Below are 27,483 nucleotides of genomic sequence, written 5' to 3'. Positions count from 1 at the left end.
ATGGCGGCGCCCAGGAAGACGCCGGAGCGGCGGCCTTTCGGGAGGCGCTTCCTCACCGACCCCGCCCGTCTCTTCCAGCACAACGCCTGGTGAGGGTGGCCGCCGCCTCCTCGCCCCATCGGTGCCCGCTCCGAGTCCTCGGCGCTTTGCTGCCCACCGCGGAGAGGCGCGGGGAGCTCGGCCGGGGCGCTTCGGGGCGCTGCTGCCCTGTGGTGCAGCTCTGCGCTCGGGGTTGGGAGGGGGTGGCCGGGGGTGCGCTCCTCCTCTCCGTCCCGGCCTGCCGGTAGTTTGTGGCGTAGCCGTGGTGTAATGGAGCTCTCGGCGGTCGGGGCGGGTTAGCCCTGAGCTCCTCTGCTCTGCTTCACGGGGGCTCGGCCGCAGGCATTATTCGTGCTTCTCTCGCAGCGCACAGGCCCATCGCCCGGGTTCGCTTCTGAAGTGCCTACAGGGGTGCAGAGCAGGCCGGGGGAGCTGTGGACCGGGGGAGCTGTGGATACGAGGCTGGCGGCCAGGCAGCGAGGAAGGCCTGGAGTGGGGAACCTGGCACCCGCCGTCTGGGGTAGTAGCAGGCGGTGCAGGAAGGGCTTGAAGGTGCGGGAGGGCCCTGCCCAGTTAGGTCAGTGATCCGGGGGGTCCTGACCCCGCCTCGGCTCCTCCCAAAGCAGTTGGGATTCCTGAGGCTCCTTTGATACTTCAGAAGAATGCATTTTGCATCCTAGCAGTCTATTATAGTTAATAAAGTTTTGTGAGCTGCTCTCAGAGCTCTTTAGCCCTTCTTTGTCTGTAGATGCATTAATTACTGGTCTGTACATGGAACAAAGATCATTTCACCCATCTGCTGCCACAGGATGCTGTAGCTGTGAGATGCTGCTAGGTGTTAGCTTACAACAGGAGGTGTTTGATGGGGAAGGCTGGTTTAAGATATGTAAAGCACCCAAATTTTTGGATTTGGTGGGAACTGGAGTAAAATGTGTCCACTTTCAGTCTCTGGCTGCTATACACTATTAAGAATTGGGAATGTTTAATTTGTAATAAAGCAGTATGTGCATGTATCAGCTTGTCCTTCATTTGGGGCCTCTACCAAAGGTATGTTGCAAAAGCGTATCCTCAACATTATTTACCTGAAGAAACTTCTGGTGCTCTGTTTTCAGTTTGTTTATTTTGTTTTTTTTTTTCACACTTGACATTTAAAAGGTTTTTTTATGAGTTAATATCAAAAGACTAAATTCACCTGAGGCCACAATAATGCTTATTGGCCTTTGTATTCTGCTTTTCATTCCCTTGTTTTAATGAAAAAAGGTCAAGTGAATCACTTTAATGACTCCACAACTGTGTGTGCACATTTCAGTTGTTAATATCTCTTAATGCTGTATAGCTTCCTGCATATTTTTCCTGTAATTGTATTTAATTTAACTCTTTGTCTTCCAAACAACCCTCCTGCCTTTGTTGTTTTAACCTGAGAAAGAAAATGCAGTTTGTTAAAGACAGCTAAATCTGATAGCCCTTGTTGATGAATGCCAGCACCTCCCCAGGAACAAGGCTCTTTCACCTTGTGACAAAGGCAGTTCCTCTCCAAGGAGGCCTCTTCCTGCTGGGTGCCCTCATGGTTTTATAGTTATGATTTATGATATATGATTTATGATATGTGACTTTTTAGGGTGTCAGGTAATGATAGGACTAGGGGAAATGGAGCAAAAATAGAAATGGGTAGATTCAGGTTGGATGTTAGGAAGAAATTCTTCACCATGAGGGTGGTGAGACACCAGAACAGGTTGCCCAGGGAGGTGGTGGAAGCCTCATCCCTGGAGGTTTTTGCAGCCAGGCTGGATGTGGCTGTGAGCAACCTGCTGTGGTGTGAGGTGTCCCTGCCCATGGCAGGGGGGGTGGAACTGGTTGATCCTTGTGGTCCCTTCCAATCTTGACAATTCTATGATTCTGTTTCCTCTAAACTTGAGGATCAAATAGGGATAAGGAATAGGGAGCAGGTCTGATGTCTCTTGGGGGTCTCTTGCAGTGACATCTTTGGGAGTGCTGGAAGTGCAGTTCATGCAGAACGAGGGAGTATCTGTGCTGATCGCTTGTGCTGCTGCCAAGGCAGAGTTAGAGCTGGAAAAGAGGTGGAAAAGCTCAGCTGTGGGTCTGGAGGGCTGTCTAGACCAACCTTTCTCTTTGGCCTGCCATTCTCAGCTGAGTAGTTCGTGTTGTTTTTCACAACAGGGATAATGTGGAATGGTCAGAAGAGCAGGAAGCCAGTGCCAGGAGTAAAGTCCAAGAGAACAGCTCACAGCTATTGCCACAAGACAAACAAGGTACTTTTGGTTAGTCTGCTAATGCTGAGTCTTGACTTGGCCACACAAGAGTGGCACAGTCTGACCAGAGCTTCCTAAACATCATCATTTATTCCTCCTTTTCCCTCTTGTCCTGAATCATCCAAAATGCATCCCTTAGTTGTTGATAATGAAAAATGCCAAAGGAGGAATCTTTCTGTTCATAATTTACCTCTCTGTGGCTTTTCCACCTTCTCCAGGCACTCATCCTGCTGGAGCAGAAATGGTTTTGTTGGGAGGAGTCATCTTGGGTTGAGTTCGTGTTTGTGCTGTGCATTTTTAGATACTTTTTAGTGTTCCTTGTTCCACAGATGTTTTTCTTTGTAGTGTTACTGCTTCAGCTTGCTCTTGCTCTCTAAAGTTTTAACTTCTAACAGTCAATCTTCTGGTGGTTTGCATGCTGTGGAGCTGTCCCTAACTCAAGCCTAGTTTTTCTCTTAAGGGAGTCCAATAAAGTAGTGTCCATACCAAGCAGTGTCTCTACCAAGTTAACAAACAGCTTGATAGTGTTTAAATCAGAAGTGAAGTAAAATTATGTTACCCTGATCAAAAGTGTTTATCATTGGAGAGGCAGAAAAGAGATTCCAGAAGTTTGATTGCCTTTTAGCTTAAAGGCAAAGCTAACCTGGCCCTGAATTGAGCTACAGGTGCAAATCTACAGTCAGGTAACACAGCTGAAGCTGGTCTGAGCTGGTTAAATAATGCATCTTTCCTCCCCACTTGTGAGCTCGCTCAGTCCTTTAAATGGTGGTGAAATGAATTCTTGTATGATTCCTAGATTCATAGACTGGTTTGGATTGGAAGGGACCTTAAATGTCATCTAGTGCCAACCCCTCTGCCATGGGCAGGGACACCTTCCACTAGACCAGGTTGCTCAAGGCCTCTTCTAACCTGACCTTGAACACCTCCAAGGACCATGACTTCCCTGGGCATCCTGTTCCCAGTGTCTGTCAAACCCTCACTGGAAAGAATTTCTTCCTAATTTTCAGTCTAAATCTTCCCTCCTCAAGCTTCAATCCATTGCTCCTTGTCCTATCACTACAAGCTCTTGTAAAAACTCCTTCCCCAGCTTTCCTGTAGCCCTCTTCAGGTACTGGAAGGCTGCTCTAAGGTCTCCCTGGAATCTTCTCCTCTCCAGGCTGAACAGCCTCAACTCCCCCATCCTGTCACCATAGGGGAGGTTCTCCAACCCTCTGATCATCTTCATGGCCTCCTCTGGGCCTGCTCCAACATTTCCATGTCCTCCTTATGCTGGGGTGACCAGAACTGGACACAGTGCTCCAGGGTGGGGTCTCAGAAGAGCAGAGTAGATAAGAGGCTTGTTTGATGATGATGATGATGGTGTTACACCCTGCTGAGCCCTAGGGTGGATCTGTTTGTTTGAATTAAATTGAGGGTGTCATCTGTAAAGCGATGCTGAACACTACTGGAGCTATTGAGACACTTCCCATATAGCTTCCAGTTGTGTTCACAATAGCTAATTTAATTATCCCAAAGATCAAGCCTCCCTAATGTCTTGGATTCCCAGAAGCATCCAGCAGTTTCCATTGTGGTGCCCATTGTGTTGAGTTCATTCTAGAATCTGGTTAACATTAAAGGATGCTGTCTGTCACGCTTTGAGAACCTATATAGGAGGCTTGAAATGGTGGAGCAATTTGCTGGTAGAGCAGTTTGTCAGGTCTCCCTGATGTATTTCCCAGAGTGAACAATGGAGGCCAGTCAAATTTGGATGGTTGCTATTCAGCAGGAAGCTTGTGGAGACAATGGGATGGCTGAGATGTGGGGGAAGCCAGCCCAGCCAAATGTGCCTGGAGGGTCGAGTATTTTGAGACTCAGTGATGTCCAAGCAGGAGAACAAAGACAAGCTATTGGTCATTATGGCTGCATTATTCTGGGGACTTCTTGGGGCTGTCAGAATTTGTTCTGAAGAAGGAGAGAAGTTTCTGTGGGGGTATGTTGAAGATATGTCTCCTGGCTGGGAACAAAGAAAGAAGTGGAAGAGTTGGGGTTTTTTTTTTGCTGTTGTTGTTTCCTTTTCAGGCTCCATAATTAGCCCCCCCTTGCAAGTCAGGGGGTCCCAGGTTCTCTTCCTGTCTGTTGTGAACAGTTACTTTTGTTTGTCCTTCTTCTGCAATGTGAAAGGGTGAGTATGGGCTTGGCTTTTGGGGTGTCCTTGCAAAAGGTGAGCAGGAGTCCTTAGCAAGAAGGTCTTGGGGGGAGTCTGGCTTGCACACTGATTCCCCCCCTGAGCTCAGTCCACAAACAGGATCTTGAAGCAGGATTAGGTGAACTTTTCTGGCATAAGTTGTGCAGGAAGTCAGACTGAAAAATGAATATGGTCCTTTTTTTCTCTCCTGTTTTTCTTGCTTTAAATCTCTTTTCTTGCATGAGCTTTGTCAGCTGGCCCTTGATGTCTCGCAGTTTTATTTTCACTGATCCTTCTTTCTTCCAATGCTTTGATAGCACCAGGCTATGAGGTACATGAGCCTTAAAGCTTCCACACATGTGGAGTGGAGTGTAGCAGCTGTTTGAGAGCATCCAACAGAATTTCCCCATAATTTAACACAGGAAGAGCACAGTGTCTTGTTCAGTGTTCTGCTAGGGCAAAAAAGAAACGCAGCTAATCCAAAATGACTGGGCTGGAATTTTGCCCCAGCAGCTCAGGTAAGCATCCCATTGCAGTCAGGTTGGCATGGGCTTGTTAGGAGCAGGAATCAGGGATCAGCAGGAATGATGGTTTTGTCAGGTGAAAGAGCATGTCCAGCTCCAGCAGCTTGGTATGTCCCTGCTAGCTCGTGGGAGAGGTGACAGGTCAGGAAGGGGTACACCCAGGGTATGAATCAGTAAAGCTTCTTCCTTTGACAGGAACAGTCACTGAGTCCTCCTGTGCAAACAGCAAACTGACTTGACCCTGCTCACTCTGAGCTGCAGTCAGATCATGGCACAGACTCACTGCTCTAGTCTGCTATCTGACAGTCAAATTTCTTTCAGCTTAAGGTTTAAGGACAAGGCTTCTTAAAGGGAGAAAATCCTTGTAGTTGAGGTAAAGAGATTATTTTTATATATAGCTCTTTGTGCTTCAGGGAATAGATCCTACTAAAAATATCCATGGGACTGGCTTTTGGTTCTTTATTGCAGCCATTTTTGTCTATATTTGGCTGGGGCTATGTGTTTTTTCCAGGTGTTCTTGGCTCATTTTACTGTTTCCCTTCAGACATCTTCTAAACACTTGGACACTTTCAAGCAAGGCTAATAACCTGCAGTTCAGATCCCAATCCTGATCTCCAATCTAAAGAGTTCTGCTTTCTGTAACCCTACTCTTGAGTACATGTTGGAAAGAAGTTAACCATTCTCACATCCACTCTTGAATTGGGGGAGAATCATTTGCATTCAGTAATGTACCTGATGCTGTGCAAAGCTGCCTAAGGAGTTGCAGTGGGATCTCTAGCCATGGATGTTAATGCCTCCAGGTAATTCCAAGCACAGGCTGCTATACTTAGCTGTCATTTCCCAGGACAGAGAACTCATCACATCAGTGAGAATGCAGGAAGCCAGTTCTATTGGTAACTTCCCATGGAACAAAGAATAGTTCCCCTAGAACTGTACTTGGTCTGAAGTCTGGGAAGCTGTGTGCAAATAATTCTGTGGGTGACTCCAATCCCCTTAGAGCAGGGCTTTGTAAGAGTTCTTCCAGCTCTCTGTGATACTGGGATGGATCCACTGGGTGTGAAAATGATAATGCTGGCTGCTGAAGTTAATTCTTACCATCTTCAGGCTGTCCACTTTAGCTCTCCACTGTTACTTTATTGGCAGGGGTCACTTCTGTTGGTTTCCTTCTTGCTTTAATTTCCTGAATGCGTGATGCTCAAACTTGCACAGAGCTGTGGCAAACAACATGCTGCAGACTGGACTCCAGCAATCCTTGTGTAAACCTGCTGCCCTGCAGCCTTGGAGTGGTGCACAAATGCTAACTGAGCTTTCTGCCAGGCTCAAATTGACTAAACAGACATACAGGTGACTGATTTTTCCGTTTCTCCTTCTGAAAGGAGAGGTGGCTGTTGGGCAGGAGCTCTTCAGCTCCAGGCAGCTGTCACAGAATTCCTTAGAAGTTGTAAGTGCTTGGCACTTGGTGTCACAAGGCTCTCAGTGGATTCAGAGAATCACAGAATGTTAGAGGTTGGAAGGGACCTCAGAGATCATCTAGTCCAAGCCCCCTGCCAGAGCAGGTTCCACAGAAGGGTTCTGAATGACTCCAGAGACAGAGACTCCACAATCTCTCTGGGCAGCCTGTTCCAGTAAAGGAATGTAAAGAAGTTTCTCTTCAAGTTCAGATGGAAATTCCTATGTCCAAGTTTGTCCCCATTACCTCTTCTCCTGTCACTGGGCACCACTGAGAAAGGACTTGGCCATATCCTTCTGACACCCACCCTTTAAGTATTGATAAGCTTTGGGGAGCTGCAGAAGTTGGTGTTAGAGATGGGGGTAAAACCTGGATTTCCTCATTCCAGGCTCCTTCAGAGAGGCCTTTTCTGTTGCCAGCTGCCTTTAAGTCCTACCAGGAGACAGACACTTACCTCTTCTATCTCTTTTCCCTTTTTTAGTCCTAAGAAAGTGATTGTAAGGAAGCAGGCTGAAGGTGAGGGGTGGCACAGGTGATTTTCAGTTGAGAACTTCACTTATTAAAGTAGATTTGTGTGTAGATGCCTGCAGTGATCTCTCACTGTCTGAACTGGTTAAACTCAGAGACCTTTTGATTTGACTGCTGCTGCTGGTTTTGTTTGTGTTCACAGAGGAATATGAGGTGAATGCTAAGAGGTACTGGGATGACTTCTATAAAATCCATGAAAATGGTTTCTTCAAGGACAGGCATTGGCTGTTCACTGAATTCCCTGAGCTGGCACCCAACAGGAACCCAGGGCAAAACGGGGATTCAGCACCTGGCTTTGGTAACAAAGAGGAATCCGACAAAGGAGGGCTGGGAAGCTGTGAAAATGGACTTTGTTCATTGGAAACCAGGGCAGAGAATCAGTTAAACCTGCTAAAGGGCACACCTGAGATCTGCACAGAAGAAGGGACTGCACAGAAGGACACTGAGCTGAGTCAGAGTGGTGGAGATTACCCAGGGTCGTCCGCATCTTACCGCATTCTGGAGGTAAGGACTGTGAAACAGTCACACACCCAACAGTCCCTTCTGTCAGGGGGAGAGTGACTGGGACATAAAATAAATATTGGCAAACAGGAAGTGAGTGAGATGATTGCCTTAAGTCAGTAAAATGAAAAAAAAACCAAAAAAACAAAACAGAGGGCAGCTTAGAACCTCTCCTGTGAGGACAGGCTGAAGGAGCTGGGGTGGTTCAGCCTGGAGAAGAGAAGGCTCCAGGGAGACCTTAGAGCAGCCTTCCAGTACCTGAAGGGGGCCTACAAGAAGGATGGAGAGAGAGTGTTTACAAAAACCTGCAGTGATAGGGTGAGGGGCAATGGCTTCACACTAGAGAAAAGTAGATTTAGGTTGGATGCTAGGAACAAGTTCTTCGCCATCAGGGTGGTGGAACACTGCAACAGGTTGCCCAGGGGAGGTGGTTGAGGCCCCATCCCTGGAGATATTCAAGGTGAGGGTCAACAAGGCTCTGAGCAGCCTGATCTGGTGGAGGATGTCCCTGCTTACTGCAGAGGAGTTGGGCTGGATGACCTTTGGAGGTCCCTTCCAACCCAGACCATTCTATGATTCTATAAATCTGTTGGGATGCTTTTGGTCTAGGCTGTGAAGTAGCAGAGCACAAGGATCATAAGAAGCTTCCAAGTTTAAAAGACAAACTGTTACTCTCAGATGTTGAAACAAACATTTGAAAGTCATCTTTTGAAAGAAGCTGCTGCTTTTATTTGTCTGTATAAAAGTTTTCTTTTGTCATTTATGTTTTGCATGTTTGTGCTGACTCTTTTGTCTTGAGAGGTGTGAAACAAGCAATGGAACCAAGAATGTAAAGATGCTGCTTGGTTTTCTTCCCTGTGGCCTGTGGAATCTCAGTCTAATACAGGATTTGTCCCAGAAAAGTCTGTAGGATTAATAAATATTTGACTCCTGGCAGCTGGTAATGTCCTTTTGCTCTGCCATCTCAGCTTTGGTCACTGTAAATAAAACTGATTTTCAATGCTTCATGTTTTAGGGAAGTTGTGCCCTTCCAGGGAAGGGTCAATTTATGCACTGTCCTTGCAATTCTTTTATTTAATCTGAGGCTTTGAGACTTCCTCAGACTCTGATGTTCTTGTCTCTTTGTGGCTTTCCTGTCTCACCTGAGTCTTGTCAGCAATTATCTGTTGCTGCAAGCCCTCACTGCTGCAAGCCCTCACTGCTGTCTTCAGTTTTACTGATTCCTTCAACATTCAGAGGCAAATTCCTCCAGCCCAGTGGTGTGAGCCATCTTCACATGGGAAGAAGGGAAGGAATAATAGGGCAGGATTGTTGCAGGCCTAGTTGGAGCTTGAGGAAGAGCCATCTAGTGAAGGAAACTCTGAAAGAGCAGGATGTCATTAGAGTAAAGCAAACTTCTTTCTGCTCTGGAAGTGAGTGCAACTAGTCCTGGCCTTTGCCAGTGCTTCAGTGACTCATCCTGGTTGTTATGCTTGGGATTCCAGCAATAACAGTTTTCAAATGAGTAACAAGACACAGCCTGGTAGAAAGAGCTTTGCAAGGACTGGCTTAGTGGTTGCCCACAAATGCTTACAGCTGAGCCTGCTCCTCAGAGCTGAACATCTTCACATCTTGCAGTAAGGTGTGCAGTGGTCACTGCAGTGCTCAGTTGTTACAGGTTCACAGATGGCATTGGGTTGGAAGGGACCCTCAAAGGTCATCTTGTCCAACCTCCCTGCAGGCAGCAGGGACATCTCCAACTAGATCAGGCTGCCCAGGGCCACATCAAAAGTGTTGAATGTGTCCAGAGATGGGGCCTCAACCACATCCCTGGGCAACCTGTGCCAGTATTTTACCACTCTCATCATGAAAAACTCCCTACCTAGATCTGACCTGCTCCAGTTTCAAACCATTGCTCCTCATCTTATCACCACAAGCCCTTCTAAACAGCCCCTCCCCAACCTTCCTGTAGGTCCCCTTCAAGATACTGAAATGCTTCTATAAGGTCTCTCTGGAGCCTTCTTTTACTCAGGAGTTGCTCTTTACTCCATGGCTGTGGAGAGGTGATGTGAAATGGGCTGCATGGGGCATGCTGAGGAAATGATTTTCACTGTGTGTGTATCTGCTGTGTTTGTGCAGGTTGGCTGTGGTGCTGGAAATACAGTCTTCCCCATTTTACAAACCAATAAGTAAGTAGAGTTCTCAGCAGGTTTTTTTTTTTTTCACCTGCATGATTTACCAGCCTCTGAAAAACAACTGGCAGAGCATTGCATGTGTGCTTAGACAATCTGGGAGAAAAGCCAGAGGCAAGTGGGACTTTAACCATCTGCAGCTTCCTATTGTTGTGTTTTGAGCTGGTCTTAGATTTGCAACCAGCAAAACATGATGCCACTTTCTATAGCTCATTCTGAAACCATTTTCACCCAGGCCTTAGTGTCTCTCCTTTTTCAGGAGGGAAAGTAAGCCAGGTCCAAATGAGAATGACTGAGGCCTAAAGGAGCAATGGGATCCAGCAGATTCTGGGGTTCTTGAAGGAGACAGACCAAAGCCCAAAGGACTTCTGGCTCCCAAGTCTGTGCTCTGTGTATTTGAGCCACTCCTGTCCATTCCTGTGGGCCACTTCTAGTTTCTTTGTTTATTTCTTGCTAGTTTCTTTTCTTTCTTGCAGTGACCCAGGCCTTTTTGTTTATTGCTGTGATTTTTCTACAACAGCTGTGGATCTGGTCCAGGTAAGCTCAGTAGTGGCAGAGGAAGGTGGGAGGGTACATGGTGCCAGTTGCACATTAACCCAAATCCATCACAGCAGCCACCAGCTGCCTGTTTCTTCTCAGCCAGCCCTTCTGCTGACCCTTGTGCTGGTAAATCAGGGAAACAAGCCACCAAAGACTGGAGAAATGGGGGAAGTTGGAGCTCTCAAAATGTCACATTGGCAGCAGATAAGTCAGCCAAATTTTCTTTGCCCTGTGGTTGGCAGCACTCTCCCTAAATCCAAGGCTCTTTTAGCTGAGTAACTGCTGAACCTTGGAAACAGCCAAGCTGGTTTTTTTTTTTTAACAGGAACTGAAGCTGGGTTTGGTTTGTGTGTGCATTACTGTGAGAGGAATTTCTGGGAACGTGGTCTAGTTGCTTCTCCACAGACAGCTGAGGAGGGACACTGCAGTCTGTGGAGCAGGAGGCTGGAATTTAGTCAAAGGACAAACACTGCTAACAATTTTCAGGTCAGGGCAGAAGTGAGAATGTATGAAGGATCAAATGTAATCAGTCACTTGATGAGGGAACACAGCAGCAGAGGCAGGATGCCATTTCATCCTCTTAAGGTGACACAAGCACTGTGTAGAGAGGCTATTGCAAGTCATAGCAGCAGCTTTAGAAAAATAGAGAAGTTCTTTTAGAAGTCTAAATATCATTTTTATAGCATAACCCTAGGCAGCCAGGTCTGATTTGTGGCATATAAGGAGAAGTCTGCTTGTACCTGAAATGAATATTGATTTCGGTGATGCAGGAAGGGGCCCTGACACTCACTGTTGTAAAGATTTCCAGCTTAACAGTGTAAATCCCTCCTTTCTTACCATTATTAGTGGAAAATCTGACCTTAAAATTGCAGTAATCCCTCAGTCCAGTGTTGAAGTTTTGTCAGTGCTGATTGTCTGCATGTAGCAAGTCCAAAGCTCTTTGTAAATCTCCTTAGGGTGCTTATTCTTCATGTTTCACCTCTATTCCTTGTCTGACCACAGAACCTATCTGACCCCATCTGCCTTAGTCCAGTCTCTGGACACACACCATAATAGTCATGTCTCACATAATTAAAAAAGATATAAAAGAAGCTGAGGGGAAAGCTTCTCACTCTCTGTAATTACCTAAAAGGAGGTTGTAGGGAGGAGGGGGTTGGCCTCTTTTCACAAGTCAGGACTGATAGAACAAGAGGAAATGGCATCAAGTTACACCAGGGGAGGTTTAGATTGGACATTAGGAAAAAATCCTTCACGAAAGGGTTCTCAAAGACTGGAACAGGCTGCCCAGGAAAGTGTTTGAATCCCCGTCCCTAGATGTATACAAAGCCATGTAGATATGGTGCTCAAGGATATGGTGTGGTAGTGGCTCTGGAAGAGTTAGGTAATGGTTGGACTTGATGATCTTGGAGGTCTTTTCCAACTGTGGTGATTCTGTGTGTAATAAAGAAAGTTAAAATGCTTCTATGTCCAGGTAACCTTGAGATCAAGGCCTGCTGCTGATGCTCTGATGTCTCTCCTCTTAAATACAGAACAATGCAGAATATGACTCTGCTCGCTGCTTTGCCTTTGTCCATGACCTGTGCAACGACCAAAGTCCTTTCCCCATGCCAGATGAGAGCCTTGATGTTGTTATTCTTATCTTTGTCCTCTCAGCCATTCTCCCAGAGAAGTAAGTTGACAACTCCTTCTGGTTGCAGAAGATAATCCATACAGAGCTGGAGTTCTTTATTAGGAGCTGCGCTGCTTTTGGCCTCTCACATCAAGGCAAAGGAAAGTTTCCTGTGTGTCTGCTCCAGTTTTCCATTAAGCCTCTGAAAAGGAAATTTGCAGCTACTTGGTTGTAACAAATTCTGGCACAGGATAGGTGTCACCTTGAGGTGCTAAGTGGCTGTAGACTGGGTTGGACTAGATGACCTTTAGAGGTCCCTTCCAACCCAAACCATTCTGTGATCTTGCTGAGGTCACAGTTGTTGTTCTGAACCAACTCAGCACCCATTTGTGGACAGTGTTGCTGCTAGACTTCAAGGCTCTGGGGCTAGATTTAATTTCTCCTATGGGAGGTGACAAAAAGGGTCAGAAAGCAGTTGAAGTAAGAGCTGTGATCTTGGTGTGACAGTGACAACCACACTGACTCTGTCTGGTTTTGTTCCCTTTGGTTTTATTTCGCAGCATTTTTCTTCAAGTTTACTTCTTACTTGTTTGACAGGAACCAGTGGAAATCATTCTGTAATTAGCAAGAGAGAGCAGCTAATCCCTGCTGTGGCAGCCTCAGTTATTGCTGTAGGAAAAAATGGGCAGCAGAATCAGGGAGTGTCAGAAATAAGGCAGCCAAATAAACTCAACCCACCTCAGTCTGAAGGAGCTCAGAGCAGCACTGGGTTTGGGTAGCTCCTCTAGGAAATGTGTAAAACTGGATATCTTGGTAGATTCAGCTTGGATGTTAAGAAGAAGTTGTTCACCATGAGGGTGGTGAGCAGGTTGCGCAGGGAGGTGGTAGAAGCCTTCTCCCTGGAGGTTTTTGCAGCCAGGCTGGATGTGGCTGTGAGCAACCTGCTGTGGTGTGAGGTGTCCCTGCCCATGGCAGGGGGGTTGGAACTGGCTGAGCCTTGAGCTCCCTTCCAACCCTGACAATTCTATGATTCTTTTGAGGAAAGGAGGCTAAGGAGGCAAACCCCAGTTTGCAGAGTGTTGAATGGTTCTGTCCTCTCCTCAGGATGCAGGGCATTGTCACCAGGCTGAGTCGCCTGCTGAAGCCAGGAGGAGTGATTCTGTTACGAGACTACGGCCGCTACGATCTGGCCCAGCTTCGCTTCAAGAAAGGTATCCTCCTTCCCCCTGGGGACTCTTACCAGGGGGGGAAAAGGATCTTGGGAGTCCTGCTGGATAACACAATGGCCATGAGCCAGCAGTGCCCTTGTGACCAAGAAGACCAATGGGGTGCATCAAGATCATAGAATCATAGAATCAGTCAGGGTTGGAAGGGACCACAAGGCTCAGCCAGTTCCAACCCCCCTGCCATGGGCAGGGACACCTCACACTACAGCAGGCTGGCCAGAGCCTCATCCAGCCTGGCTGCAAACACCTCCAGGGATGGAGCCTCAACCACCTCCCTGGACAACCCATTCCAGGCTCTCACCACTCTCATGGTGAAGAACTTCTTCCTCACATCCAGCCTGAATCTCCCCACTTCCAGCTTTATTCCATTCCCCCCAGTCCTGTCACTCCCTGATAGCCTAAAAAGTCCCTCCCCAATGAGCATGGCCAGCAGGTGGAGGGAGGTTCTCCTGCCCCTCTGCTCTGCCCTGGTGACATCACAGCTGGAGTGCTGTGTCCAGTTCTAGGCTCCCCTGTTAAAGAAGGGCAAGGTCTTGCCTGACAGGGTACAGCAAAGGACTACAAAGATGCTGAGGGGACTGGAACATCTCTGTGATGAGGGAAAGAGCAGCCTGAGGGGGATCTCATCAATGTTGATCAATACTTCAGGAATGGGTGGCAGGAGGATGGAGTCAGGCTTTGTTCAGTGGTGCCCAGGGACAGGAAATGGGCACAAACTCGAACATAAGAAGCTTCACCTGAATATGAGGAGGAACTTCTTTAATTTAAGGGTGATGGAGCCCTGGAACAAGCTGCCTAGAGGGGTGGTGTATTCTCCACCTCTGGAGACACTGAAAACCCACCTGGATGTGCTTCTGCCCTGGTGATCCTGCTTTGGTAGGGGGGATTGGACTCAGTGATCTCCAGAGGTCCATTCCAACCCCTGCCATTCTGTGACAGCTAATAGATGGTGCCTCTCTGCAGTAGTGTCTGTCCTGATGAGGAGGCAGCTTCAGCACAGTGTGTACTTGTTGGATGGCAGTTGCTGATTCTGAAATGATAGATGGTAACAGTTTAAATCTCTCCTGCCCTTAGGTCAGTGTCTGTCTGATAACTTCTATGTGAGAGGTGATGGCACCAGAGTCTACTTCTTCACACAAGGTAGGAGGCTAGAAAGCATCCCTCTGTCTCTCCTCACCTCTTTTTATCCCTCTGCCCTCAAATTTGGCCACTAGCTCTTCCCAGATGAGATGTTATGTGCACAGGGACCTGGGCTTGCCACTTGCTGATGCAAATATCACAGAATGGTGGGGATTGGAAGGGACCTCTGGACATCATCTAGTCCAGCCTCCCTGCCTTAGCAGAGTCACCCAGAGTAGGTTTCACTGTGAATTCCTTGGAGGAAAACCCTTTTAAAGGAGGAGCAGTGTGTTTGCTACACAGGGAGGGGTGGAAATGGAGGAGCTCTCCTTGAATGTTGTTGCCTGCAGAGGGTGGAGTGAGATGGACACCACTTGAAGGAACTTCTCTTAACTTCACTGCTCTGCTACGAGGAAATAAGAGGGGTGTGGTTCAGCCTAGAGCCAAGGCAGCCTCTCCAGTTCTGCTGCTGCTTGGTGTTCAGGAGGGGTTGCATTCTCCCTGCTTATCACCAAGTGCTCCTCCAGTCACTTCCTCCACAGGCCCCTCTGCGTGGTCAGTTCCAGAGGAGCAGCACAACTGCACTGAACCATCCCCTGCCCCCCTGCCCAGAGCACTTGTTTGTCACAACAGAATTCATGCTCACTGCGTGTTTGGCAAAGGTTTCAGGATGGCAAGCATCTGATAAATGAGCACAAGCTGGGACCTGTTAGCTCTTTTCTGCAGACTCCATACAAATCACGTGCTCCCGGGCTGCAGCTGAACAAGCTCTCTGCTGCTCAGCAGGACCTGGGCTGGCTTTGCCCAGGGCCAGTGACTGGGGCACCAGGATGCTGATTTGCTTGGTCAGGGATCCCTGCCAGTGTAAGTGGTGCAGCCTGCAGGGCTCTTGGTGCTTTGATTTGGCCCCAACAGGGTGTGGTTTTTAAAGGATTTTTTTTTTCTTTCCCCAGACTTAACCATAATGAATCCCTTTCCCCTCCAGCCAACACAGCACAGATCTTACTGCTACCTTTTAAAAGTATAGGTCTGATGCTGTTATTCGCTCCTGCAGATTCTGGAATTCCTCTGGAGAGAGGGGGAGAAGGGGGAGGGAATGGATCTGTCCCTGCTCACCAAACGTGCTTCCTTAATGGGTCACTAGAGGCAAAGCCCTTGTCTGAAACTGCTGCTATTTTCTCTTTGTCAAGTCTCTATAATCCTAGTTGTCCTCCCAGTGATTATTTACTTCTTTAGCAGCAGGTAAACTCAAGGGAAACTGGAGAAACTGGGATCTTAATCCCATCCTTGTGTAGTAGCTGAGTCACCAGAATACATCTGGTTGGAAGAGACCTCCAAGCTCATCCAGTCCAGCCCTTGACCCAGCACTGAAGGGTCAGCACTAAACCATGTCCCTAAGTGCCAGGTCCACACACTGCTTTAACACCTCCAGGGATGTGGATTCCAGCACTGCCCTGGGCAGACCATTCCAATGTTTGAGAGCCCTTTCAGTGAAGAAATATTTCCTGAGATCCAGCCTGAACCTCCCCTGTCTGCTCTTTACATTTCCATGCCAGAGCAAGACCGTGAGCTTCCTTTGGGACATCTTTCAGCACAGTTCAGCCCTCAGTGTGAGCAAGTATCAGTGAAATGAGAGGATGGCATCCTCAATCTCCATCTCTTTGCTTCCAGATGAATTAGATGGCCTCTTCACCACAGCTGGGTTGGAGAAAATCCAGAATCTGGTGGATCGGCGACTGCAGGTGAACCGCGGGAAGCAAATGACCATGCATCGAGTCTGGATCCAGTGCAAGTACTGCAGGCCTGCTGCCCCCCACCTGTGAGGGCACAGGGCCTGCTTCTCAGGCTGGAGCCTCTTCATCACCATCTTCAGTGAGTGTCTCCTCCTGGTGAGCTGTGGTTTGATGGAGCTCAGCCCACACAGGACCTCAGTGCCTTTTACGCTGCCTAGCATCACTTCAAGTGAGTTGTGCTAAGGGTGGACACTCTAAGAGGAGACCAAGCAGTGGTTTAGATGTCTTGCTGCTGCTCTGAGGTTTTTAAATCATGTTTTTAACAGCTTAAGAAGTGGTCATGCTGTCTTACAGCAGCTGAGCAAGTTGAGTACCACGTCACTCTTACTCTGCATTTCCACATGAAACAGGAAAGGTTTGACCTTACCTCTGTGTTGTGTGCTCTTGTCTTGGGAACAAAAACATACAAAGGGTTAATCTGCTCTTCTCTGCAACTGGTCACTAGGCCTGATATGGATCCCATAGCAGCTTATCCCATGCTGCTCTCCCCTAGCCATTCAGGTTTGTGCAAATCCACAAGTTCAAGTACATGGATTGAAGGCAAGAACCAAGAGCAAGCTGGTTTCCCAGTGTCTGCTTCCCCATGGATGCCTCATGCTGTGCAGATAACCTGTGGAGAAAGCAGATTGTGCTGCCTTGCCCTCCTGCCCACCAGGGTGTTCATCTGGGGAGCTAACACACTATAGCTCAGGAGCTATAAATTCATGGCAGGCAGGAGTCAGGTTTGCAAAGGTTTGGGCTGATACCAGTGTGGGGACACCTCCAGAGTGCAGAGTGTCATGGGACCAGGATTGTGCAGAATTGCAGAATCACAGAATAGAACAAATCTGGTTGGAAGAGACCTCAGAGATCATCCTGCTTTTGCTGCCTGAACAGTGAGAAACTCTTCTTGCTGGCTGCAGGCCCCAGCTCACAAGCTGCACTGTCCTGTCCTGGTGCTGTGCTAAAGCCAAGCAGACAAGACCCTTGTCTTTGATAAGAAATCAGAAGAATGTCTGCCACTCTTGTTTCATTTCTTAGAGGGAGCCAACATTGTGGCTTACTGAAGGTATTTCCCCTCCTTTGACAGCAAATAGTTTTTATCTCCACTTGTTTTCTTATTTTTAGGGTGTGGTGCAACAGGTATTAGAATAAATTCTGTGGCAATGCTTTTTCAGTGCTGGTTTGATTATTGTAAATCAGGCTTCCCAGAAACCCACATGCTTCTGCATGCCTGACCTGAAGGATTTGGGCCACCACTAGCTAGCTACAGCTTTTTCCTCCTTCTTGTTATGATGAGGCTCTTTAGTGCCTGCTCTCATCTCTCAAGCCTTGACTGATAACCTCCTACCACGTCTTAAGTTCATGGAGCACCAAGGTCTGTGGTGTGTGCACCCCTGGCTGGAGAGCAGTTCATGCTGCACAAAGCATTTTGTTGGCTAGACTCTTGCATCTGGAGCTTACAGTTGCCCAAGACTGTCAGCTGTAGAGACACAGAGGTTATGAAAAAACTGCTGTCTTGAAACAGAGGAGAAAGGGTGAAGAGATGAGGAAGTGTCACTGCTAGCTTTGGAGAGTCTGCAGGAGTCCTGGAGGGTCAAACCAGGAGCACCTTGATTTGTAAAGCATTGGAGGAGGCTGTGGCAGCAGCATCAGGCTTTAACTTCCACATCACTGTGTCACCCTGCAGGTGTCAGCAGGTCTGCTACCTAAAGGCTTCTGGACATCTCAGCCCTTCCCAGGAAAAGGGGACTCGGGAAATCCATTCCCCACCTCAGGGCTGCAGTTCTGGGGCAGGAATGGAAATTGACCTTTTTTTTTTTTTTTTAAATAGATCTAGCTCCTAAATAATGTTGAAAGGGAATCAAAAAAATGGGAAGAGCATTCCTGTATGATTTGTTGCACTGTACTTTCTAAAGGGCAAAGAGACCTTCCAGTGCCTGAAACAGGAAACAGGAGGAGCTTGAATCATGGAACAGAATCATAGAATCATTTTGGATGGAAAAGCCCTTTAGGATCATTGAGTCCAATCATTCTCTAACTCTGCCAAGCCTGGGGCTAAACCATGGCCCTCAGCACCACATCTCTGCCACTTTTAAACACCTCTAGGGATGGGGATTCAACAACCTCCCTGGGCAGCCTGTTCCAGTGTTTGAGAACCCTTCAGTGAAGAATTTTCTTCTAATGTCCAACCTAAACCTCCTCTGCTGCAACTTGAGGCCATTGCCTCCCATCTTATTACGTGGCAGAAGAGACCAACCCCCACCTGGCTCCAGCCTCCTTACAGGGAGTTGTAGAGGGCAATGAGGTCTCCTCTCAGCCTCCTCTTCTCCAGACTAAACCACCCCACTTCCCTCAGCTGCTTCTCACAAGTCTTCTGCTCCAGACCCTTCACCAGCTTCACTGCCCTTCTCTGGACCACTCCAGCCCCTCAGTGCCTTTCTTGTGGTCAGGACCCAAAACTGAACCCAGTGTTCAAGGTGTGGCCTCACCAGTGCTGACTACAGAGGCACCAGCACTGCCCTGGTCCTGCTGGCCACACTACTGCTGAGTGGCCTTCTTGGCCACCTGGGCACATGTTGGCTCATTCATGTTCAGCCACTGTTGCTCAACAGCCAGGCAGCTTTCCAGCCACTCTGCCCCAAGAAGCTTAAGTCCTTCTTTTCTAAGGACATTTGCCTTCTGACCCAGTGCAGAAACTGTGCTGTCACTGCTGTGTTTTGATGCTAACCATACAAACTCTGATTCCCTGGCAGGTTTGGTACCTCAGGCAAGGCCTAAGTAAAACACAGCTCAAGGCCTCTGGGTGCTGAGCAAGTTCATGTCTCTTCATCTTATCCAAAGTCAGGCTTAGCAAAATAAGTCTTGTGAGTGTTGGACGTGATGTGAGTCACAGAACCAGCTCTGTGGCTTTCAGAGAAAGACCTCCCATGGTCCCTGGTGCCTTAGGCAGCTCCCTGGGGTCCTTTCCCTCTTGGTCCCTGGAGGGAGACCTCCTCCTGGGATAGCTTTATCTCCCTGGAAGAAAAATTATTGACTGGAGTAAACAAGCAGCATAATTAGTGTGAATTAAAGTAATTTGAGAAATGCCTTATTAATCATCCAAAGGCTTGTAAGCAGCACAGGAAAATGTGTTTTTAATTAAACAACATAATTTATTTAAAGTTGATGGACTCCCCTTTACATTTAACCTCCTGGATGGGAGAAAATGAAGGGTAATGATTTATTTGTTTCTACTTTCAAGGCTGCATCTCAGTTGCCTGCCTGGTTTTGACTTGGGCTTCATGCAAAAAACCTTGCAGCCCTGTGAGCCTGCAGCCATTGAAGTGCCTCTTTGCCTTTCTCAAGGCTTTTCATTCTGCTGGAGTATTTAAGCAATCACTCAGCATGACCCATGCTGGGCAGACATGCTTTTGTTTCCAGTCCTGTTGGTGGTGTTCAGAAAGCAACAAGTTAATGGCCTTGAGTTGAGCCAGGCCTCCTACAGACAGATACTGTCTGAGCTTCCTTCATTAATCTCCACCAGCTCCTGTTCTCTCTGAAGCTGCTGCTCTCCTGCCACTCCAGGCCTTGCCTCCCACACAGCTCTGCTCTGGTACCTTGGTCCTGACTTGCAGCAGCTTCTGCCATTCCCACCTTGGGCCTGCTGAGCAGGCTGGCTTGCACAACAGCTTCCCTGCATGTTCAAAGGAAATCCTCACACTGACTTCTCCACTGAAAAGTCAAAAGTTAGTGCCTTGATTTTATTCCCTTCTCCCCTCTTCCTTTTTAGCAGTGTAACATTAGCTTTAAAGCCATTCTGAACATATCTGCACTGGTTTTGTTCCCAGTTTTCCAGCCTTGTGGTCTGTGGCTTGCAGGCAATGCCAACACAGCTTGTTGAACCTCCCAAGCAGAAGAGATGATTTCATAGCTCTTCAGAGGCACTGCCCCTACCATTCTGGAGCCAGACATTGTTACACTTCAGAAAGTCTGGTCCTGGCTCTTGCCAGAGGATGGTGGATTTCCTTGGAGGTTTGTAGATTGTTTTGGCTGGAAGGGAACTTTATCATCACCTATTCTGACCCTTTGCATAACCCTTTCATGTAGGGATTATGGCATGATGCCTGTGACTTGGACTGAGCCAGAACTAGTCCTTCAGAAAGGCTTTTGATCCAGCCATGATGCTGAGGGCTCCAGTGAGTGGCAAAGAAGTCTTTAGTCCCTCAGGTACAGTGTTCCTCTCATGGCATCCTGATTACACAGGGTGAAGAGAAACTGGGAGACAGGAAGGGAACAGGGAAGGTGAAGAAATAAGAACCTGGGATTGTTTTTTATACTTAAAAAAAAAAACCAAACAGGTAAATTGTGAATTCCACTGAAAATTGGAGCCTTGTCAGGATCTTCCTGAGAGCACAGGGAAGTGGGGAAGCAGCAGTCATCCTTTGTGATGTTACAACAGCAACATTAAATGCTTCAGACCAGAAGCATGTGAGAGCAGCCACAACTGTCTTCTCTCCTAAATACTTCAGCTCCACCTTCTCAGGCTATGTCACCACCATTTCTAATCCAGTAGTTAGTTGTAGAGCTCCAGGATAAACGAGCCCTGATTATTTCCAACAAACCTGAGGTGTGAGCAGGAGGAGCCTTCATGCACACATGCTAGCAGCTTTTGGCACTGCATCATAACCAAAGCTGAAAGAGCTGCCTCCTGTGATGGGCACTGGGATGAGCCCCAACAGGTCCCCATTTGGATTTGCTACAGGAATCACAAACTCAAACTGAGCTTACACCATTTTTCCTGAGCCCAGATGAGTGGTACACAGGCTTCAGTGCCTAGAAGTGAGGGCATGGATCAGGATAAAGCCACAGGGATCAAGTTATTAAGGGACTTGGGAAGCATCCTTTCACCTCTGTAAAGACAGATGGAGAGAAACTGAGTCATGCCATTGTCTTTGTTCTCCTGAGCAGTCAGCTGGATCTGATTTGTCAATTGGAGCAGTGCCACCACTTTTGGTTTGATGCCATGCTGGGGATAATTAGTCCAGAAGAATCACAGAATGGTTTGGGTTGGAAGGGACCTTAAAGATCATCCAGTCCCAGCCCTCTGCCATAGGCATGGACACCTCCCACTATCCCAGGTTGCTTGAGGCTTTATCCAGCCTGACTTTGAACACCTCCAGGGAGGAGGTATCCCCAACGTCCCTGGACAACTTGTTCCAGTGTCTCACCACCCTCACTCTAAAGATTTTCTTCTAATCTTGAGTCTAAATCTCCCCTCTTCCATCCCAAAGCCATTGCCCCTCTTCCTGTCACTGTAAGCCCTTGTCAAAAGTCCCTCCTCAGCTCTCTGTGGTCCCTTGAGGTCCTGGAAGGCTGCTCTGAGGTCTCCCTGGAGCCTTCTCTTCTCCAGGCTGAAGAGAAGACCTGATCAGGATCACTTTGGCTATGGTAGCTGTTCATTGCTCTTGACTGGGCTGTGTGCTTGGCACACATCTTTCTGTACAGTGTCCTCAGAATTGTAACAGTGCTGCCATAGATGAGTTCAGGGCAAGGCAGAAAGTGGGAAAGTGAGGAGGAGGGAGGATTTTTTTGAGGACTCTCCTGCAAAGCAAGGTTCTCTAAAGAAAAAGGAATTGTCAGCTCTCTGCTTAATCAGCAAAGCTCTGGAGTTTGTTCTTAGCTCTTGCTGAATGCAAGTCCCTGTGTGTTAAGTGCTTGCTGAATGGGAGCTTGGATTGCTGAGAAAGTGGGACACAGTGCAGGAAATTACCATGCAGGCACCAGCCAGTGCTAATCTGAGCTCAACTGGATGCAGCTACCTTTGTTATGGGGAGTGCAGGCCAGGCCTGGCAGCTTGGCTGGAACACAGGCAGGGAGAGGCAAAAGAATCTCAGCCATGTGTGCCTCTGCTTTTGCCTCCTGCCCAAGGGCTGGATGGTATGACAGGAGGTGTCAAGGCTTTCCTTCATGCAAAGGCAATCTTTGACCCACAGTTGGCTGAGTGGGAACTGGCTGTGGTTAGAAAGCATTTGATGGCAAAGATCACTAGCAAGCCTAACAGGTTAGCACCTGCCTGGAGCTCCCAGCCTGTTGGTCCATAGTTGTTTCCAGGGAAGAAGAACATCCTGGTGAGGTGTGGACCCTGCTGCTCTAAACTGTGCTCTCTGATCCTGAAGAACCCCAAAGAGTCTTCACTGCAAGCACCAGCACTGAGAACAGCAGCTTGGGTTTGGGGTGGAGTGCAAGCATGACTGCTGAATTCAGGATGTGTTCATCTTTCCTTGTGGCTCTGGTGTTCTCCTGTTAGGTGGGGGCTGGGGAGTTCTGGGGCACTGCAGCCAATCCTTGGGCCTATGAAACTTTCTTTTGGCCTATGTGAAGTGGGAAGATGCCTTTGGCAGTTCCAGGTCACAGAGGCTGGGCTCACATCTTTGTGGTGTGCATGGGGAACACGAGGGGATCTACTCTGAATCTTCTTCTCTGGAGCCTTTGTCTGGATGTCTTTGCCTGGATGTCTTCCTGTGTGCCCTGTCCTAGGTGATCCTGCTCTGGCAAGGGGGGTTGGACTGGATGATCTCTAGAGGTTTCTTCCAACCCCTAACATTCTGTGATACTATGCTCTACAGCAGGGGAGGTACCCTGGCAACCTTCCCCTGGGACACTGGATGTGGCCTTTCCTCATTTAGAGAGAAAATTGGCTCATCTCCCCTCAGACTACTTCTTCATCCATGGGAGCAAGCAGGAGGCATGGTGCTGGATCCCTCTCTCCTCTGGGGTGCACACCTAGGCAGGTACACTGTGCTGCACTCTTTAATTACACAGCCACAAGGGCTTTTTTTTTTTTTTTTTTCCACCTTCAGTGCCAAGAGTGGATGCAAAGAGGACGATCAGGGTTGCATGGGAAAAACTAAATCTGGCTTTTCCTCAACTTCAAGTGATTTCCCTGCTGAGAAGAGCCTTGTTATGGAGGTTGGTGTGTATTTACAGCCATTCACACAGAGGCTGAGTATACTCAGAGTAATATGCATGCAGTAACTCTGGCTTTACAATAGGATGTTGATTTAATTTTCCTCTTACAGAAATCTCAGAGCAGTTTGTTTAATTGAGGCTTTTCAGAAGCCCTCTAAGGTGGGGTGTTATTATGGCCATGTGTGCAGGAGGAAGAGAGGCAGGAGGGCAAATCCTGCTGAGAATGATACCCTTGTATTCTAGGAAGCTGGTAGTGAGTGAGGACAGGGAAGGACTTGCTGGCTCATAAAGGAGAATCCCATCATTTCTGGTTGTGCAGAAGGGGAAAAAATGGATTTTTACCTTTTTTGCACCCTTCAGTACTTTAAAGGGGCCGATCAGAAAGCTGGGGACAGACTTTTTAGCTGGGCTTGTTATGACAGGACAAGGGGTGATGGCTCAAAGCTGAAAGAGGGGAGATTTAAACTACATACAAGGATTTTTTTTTTTTTTTTTTTTTTTATGCTGAGGGTGGTGAGATACTGGCCCAGGCTGCCCAGAGAGGTGGTAGAAGCCTCATCCCTGGAACCTTTGCAGATCAGATTGTCTGGGGCTCTGAGCAAGCTGATGTAGTTGAAGATGTCCCTGCCAGCTGCACAGGGGTGGGAGTGGACTAGATGAGCTTTAAAGATCCCTTCCTACCTAAAGCATTCCATGATTTTGCCAGTACCATGTGCTTTGGGGAAAGCAGATGCATTCACAGAGGTGTTCCTTTCCTCCCTGTGAGCTGTGGTTCCCCTTGGCCAGGCCATGGTGGTTGCACAGGTCCAGGTGCCCTTACACCACAGGCTGCCTCCTGCTCCTCCCTTGGATCAAGGCACTGCTCTGAGGTTGCATTTGGCTCTCTCCGTGTGTGGAGGTTGAGGGATCTGGATGCCTTCCTACTGGGTTTGGGTATCAAAGCCTCCCTAATGGGATACCTGAAGGTGTAGACAGAGGGAGGGGCAGGAACAACCTCTCAGATAAACTCCATTGTGTGGGAGGGTGGAGGCTCTTGGAATGGCCTCAGGAAGGAGTCAGGCAATGGCTTGTATCTGTGAGGAGCTGAGACACCAACCTTCTCCTGTCTAATGAAAAGGAGGAGAGACCCTTCTCATGTTCCTAGTGAGGGAAAGGCTATGCTGGGAGTTCTAGACCCTCAAAAATCCACACAGGGGTGAGATGGTTTCAATGCTCCAAGTCCAGAAAAATCTTCACTTGTAAGTCTGCCTTGTTAGGTCCAAGAGAATCTGCTCTGCAGGCAAGGGTTGGCCTCTCCTGGATGTGATGCCTGGAGGTGAGATCAGTGCTGAAACCTTAAGAAACCTGTTGAGTGCTGAACTTTTGTTGTGGTTGGTTTGGTTTGGTTGTGTGGTTCTTTTTTTATCTCAGTGGCTGTAAAATTAGGGGATTTGAGTTTGCAGATACCTGGGTTTATGTTTTAAAGGCTCAGGCTATCTGATGCTTTCCTCAAGCCCCCAGCTCCTGGTGTCCTGCTATCCCTGAGGAATCTCAGCTCTCTTGCTTGTGGATGTGTTGCATTCTGGCAGTAGATTTCTAACCCTCCTGGCAGTACAGAAATGCTGGGGGAAAAAAAATGCAGTGAGAGGATTTCACAAGCCTGGAAAGCAGAGGCAAAGTCCCCAACAACACATTAAAAAGATCAGGAGCTCGACTTCTGCTTTTTTCTCCTTTCCAAATTCAAGACATATGGTCCTTGTTACCTGCCATATTAAAACATCTAGGAAACCTCCCCACATTTTAGTCAGATCTCCCATGGGTTAGGAGGGAAGCTGTGATGCAAAGGCAGGGTTTTGCCCATCTCACTCAGCACGCTGTGCTGGCTGGAGGAGAGCTCTCAGAGCCTGCTGGAAGTTGAATTCAGCGACAAAGAAAATGGCTGCGGCAGCTGAGCAGTGCTTCAAAACATGCTACAAGTGCAACGTGCCAAGGGGGAGTGCTGCCATCCAAGGAGACCAATGCAAAAAGATGAGAGCTGCCACGGGGGGTGCAGTAAGAAGCATTAACACTGGGTGATGGCAGAGCTGAAGAGCAGGATGCTGTATGGGAGGAAGCTGGCAGAGATGATGGTGTAGGAGGGCTGGCTGGCCCCCATGAGTGAGATAATATTTGGTCAGCCATGGATGTGCTGCATTGCTCAGAACATCCCATTGCCAGCTCTCAAACCACCTCCTCTAAAAGGCCCAGAGCTCAGGGGCTGTTAGGAAGTTAATGAAAAAGGGAGAAAACAGAATAGTTTTTTTTTTTCGTGTCACTCAAATGTGGGCTGGAGGAAGTTTTCCTGCATGAGAATCCAAATATTCTCTTCTCTTGCTGGGCCAGAAAGTCAAACACACTGAAACTGAAATACGGTGGGGGAAATTCAGTCAAGATTGACAGAATTTTGGGTTCCTAACCTCAGGTATTTGTTTTAGTTTTGATGCTTGTAGAAGAAGGACCTTAAAAGCTGACATTAGAGTTTGTAATTGACTCCAGAATTTTCCTATACATAATGATGAAATACTTACATATGCCAGACACTTGGAATTAGAAAACCTTTTCCCTGTTAAAAACACAAACTCCCAAACTGACCTTTTCTTGCCAGGAACACATTCCAACCAGTTGCCTTTTCTTATTTAGAAAACAGAATTTAAAAATAAGTAATGAAAGGCAAAAAAAAAAAAAAAAAGCAGCAGCCACCTCTTCTCTGCTGAGTCCAACTCTAAGGGATTAGCTCCCATGGGAGAATCATAGATTCATAGAATGGTTTGGGTTGGAAGGGGGCTTAAAGATCATCCAGTTCTGAACTTTCTGCTCGTGGCCAGAAGTGCAGTTGCAACTTGTTGATTCCTTTTCCCTCTCTGCTGCAGGAAGACAAGCTGCCATGTCCTGTGTGGTGCTGTTTTGGCATCTTGGGCAGGACACTGCAGCTGAAAGTGTGCATAGAATCAGAGAATTTTTGGGGGGTTGTAAAAGACTTCTAGAATCATCCAGTCCAACCATCAGCCCAACACCACCATGGTCATTAAACCATGGCCCCAAGTGCCATGGCCACACATTTCTTGAACACCTCCAGGGATGGGGACTCCACCACCTCCCTGGGCAGCCTGTTCCAATCCCTGACCACTCTTGCAGTATTTTCCTAATCTCCAACCTAACCCTCCCTGGCACAATTTCAGGCCATTTCCTCTTGTTCTATCACATGAAACTAGGGAGAAGAGACCAACCCCCACCTCACTCCAACCTTCTTTCAGAGAGTCTTAGAGAGCAATGAGGTCTCCTCTCAGCCTCTTCAGCTCTGAGCTGCTCTTTGGAGGATGAGGTTGGAAAGGATGGTACTTGAGGTTGCAGCAGAGGAGTAGGGAAGGATGTGACTGTGGCTAGCAGGGCTCAGAGGAAAGGCTGTGCAAGCACTCACGGCTGGCTGGAAATCCAGGAGCAGAGCTGAGTCCATGCAGCCCTTGGACTGCAAGCCCCAAGGGCTGTCTTCCCAAAGCTCCCCCAAAACGTACTAAAGGGGCCACACTTGAAGGGGGTTTGCTCCATCCCTAAAATCACAAGTGAGAAGAGGAACCCCAACCATTTTGCTGAGCACAGGGGAACATGGGGCAGGGAGAGGGTCAGTCACAAGGGGAAGATGCTGCAACTTCAGCTTATCAGCTTTGTTATCAAAAGTCAGCACCCACTTCTCCAGCCTGACTCCAGCAGAGCCCAGGACTGCAGCCACAGGTTTTATGCCAAGCCTATAACTCAGCAGTGCATCGTGGGCTGTCTTCTACAAAACATTCTTGTCTGCAGTAAATTCTCCAGGAGGCTGCTACCTCCTTCCTGGGTCCTGCCAGAGGAAGGAAGAGCAGGGTCATTCATCTGTGTGACTTTGGTGCAAACAAGACTGAGCAAAAGTGTGTTAGGAAATTACAATCCCATGGTCTTTTGGTAGCCTGGGTGAGGAGATTGACAGTGACATGATCCCAGCAATGCATAGAATCATGGAATTGCTTTGGTTGCTAAAGACCTCAGAAATCATCAAGTCCAACCATCAGCTTGATGCCACCTTGGCCATTAAACCACGTCCCCAAGTGCCATGGCCACAGGTTTCTTGCACACCTCCAGGGATGGGGACTCCACCACCTCCCTGGGCAGCCTGTTCCAATCCCTGACCACTCCTGAAGCAAAGAATTTTTTCTTAATCTTCAACCTAAACTCCTGCACAATTTCAGGCCATTTCCTCTCGTTCTATGACCTGAGACTAGGGAGAAGAGACCAACCCCTGCCTCACTCCAACCTTTCAGGTAGCATGGAAGAGGAGGAAGAGCCTCAACAAGCCCTCAAAAAAAAAAAAAATGGGATCAAAGTGATACCCATCACCCCTAAAACACACAGATGGGGGGAGGGGGGGGCGACATGACAGTGCCATAAATTTGGTGTTAGGGCATCCAGGTCCTACCCAGCACTCTAAGAGGGTGAAGTGCTCCCTTTAAAGCTGGAGGTGTATCAAGTGTGAGGGTCCAATGGGGACTGAAGTCAGTGCCTTTATTGGTGTAACTGCTCCCAGATTTGCACCTCCCTCAACCAGAAAGGCACAAATGAAATTTCACAGA

General features: G+C 47.9%; 1 protein-coding gene across 1 annotated transcript; it reads left to right on the top strand.

Annotated features, from left to right (window-relative positions):
* Positions 1–16,279, top strand: METTL2A (methyltransferase 2A, methylcytidine). Its single transcript, XM_054396509.1, has 9 exons — positions 1–89; positions 2,218–2,309; positions 7,118–7,479; positions 9,595–9,644; positions 10,124–10,184; positions 11,717–11,856; positions 12,901–13,007; positions 14,097–14,162; positions 15,813–16,279. Exons 1-9 carry the CDS (start codon positions 1–3, stop codon positions 15,962–15,964), a joined length of 1,119 nt encoding a protein of 372 aa, XP_054252484.1. The 3' UTR covers positions 15,965–16,279.
* Positions 16,280–27,483: the final 11,204 nt, after the last annotated feature.

This window comes from Indicator indicator, chromosome 37, assembly GCF_027791375.1.
Source record: "Indicator indicator isolate 239-I01 chromosome 37, UM_Iind_1.1, whole genome shotgun sequence".
Classification (NCBI taxonomy): Eukaryota; Metazoa; Chordata; class Aves; order Piciformes; family Indicatoridae; genus Indicator; species Indicator indicator.
The sequence above is the reverse complement of the archived record's forward strand: the minus strand, read 5'-3'. Positions and strand labels throughout refer to the sequence as shown.

What these genes read in the sequence shown, in the direction of transcription:
- METTL2A (XM_054396509.1), top strand. Translation starts at nt 1, where the DNA reads ATGGCGGCGCCCAGGAAGACGCCGGAGCGGCGGCCTTTCGGGAGGCGC. An exon ending in ATTGCCACAAGACAAACAAG is followed by an intron (nt 2,310 to 7,117) that starts GTACTTTTGGTT and finishes TTGTGTTCACAG; the next exon opens with AGGAATATGAGGTGAATGCT. An exon ending in CAGCTGTGGATCTGGTCCAG is followed by an intron (nt 10,185 to 11,716) that starts GTAAGCTCAGTA and finishes TCTTAAATACAG; the next exon opens with AACAATGCAGAATATGACTC.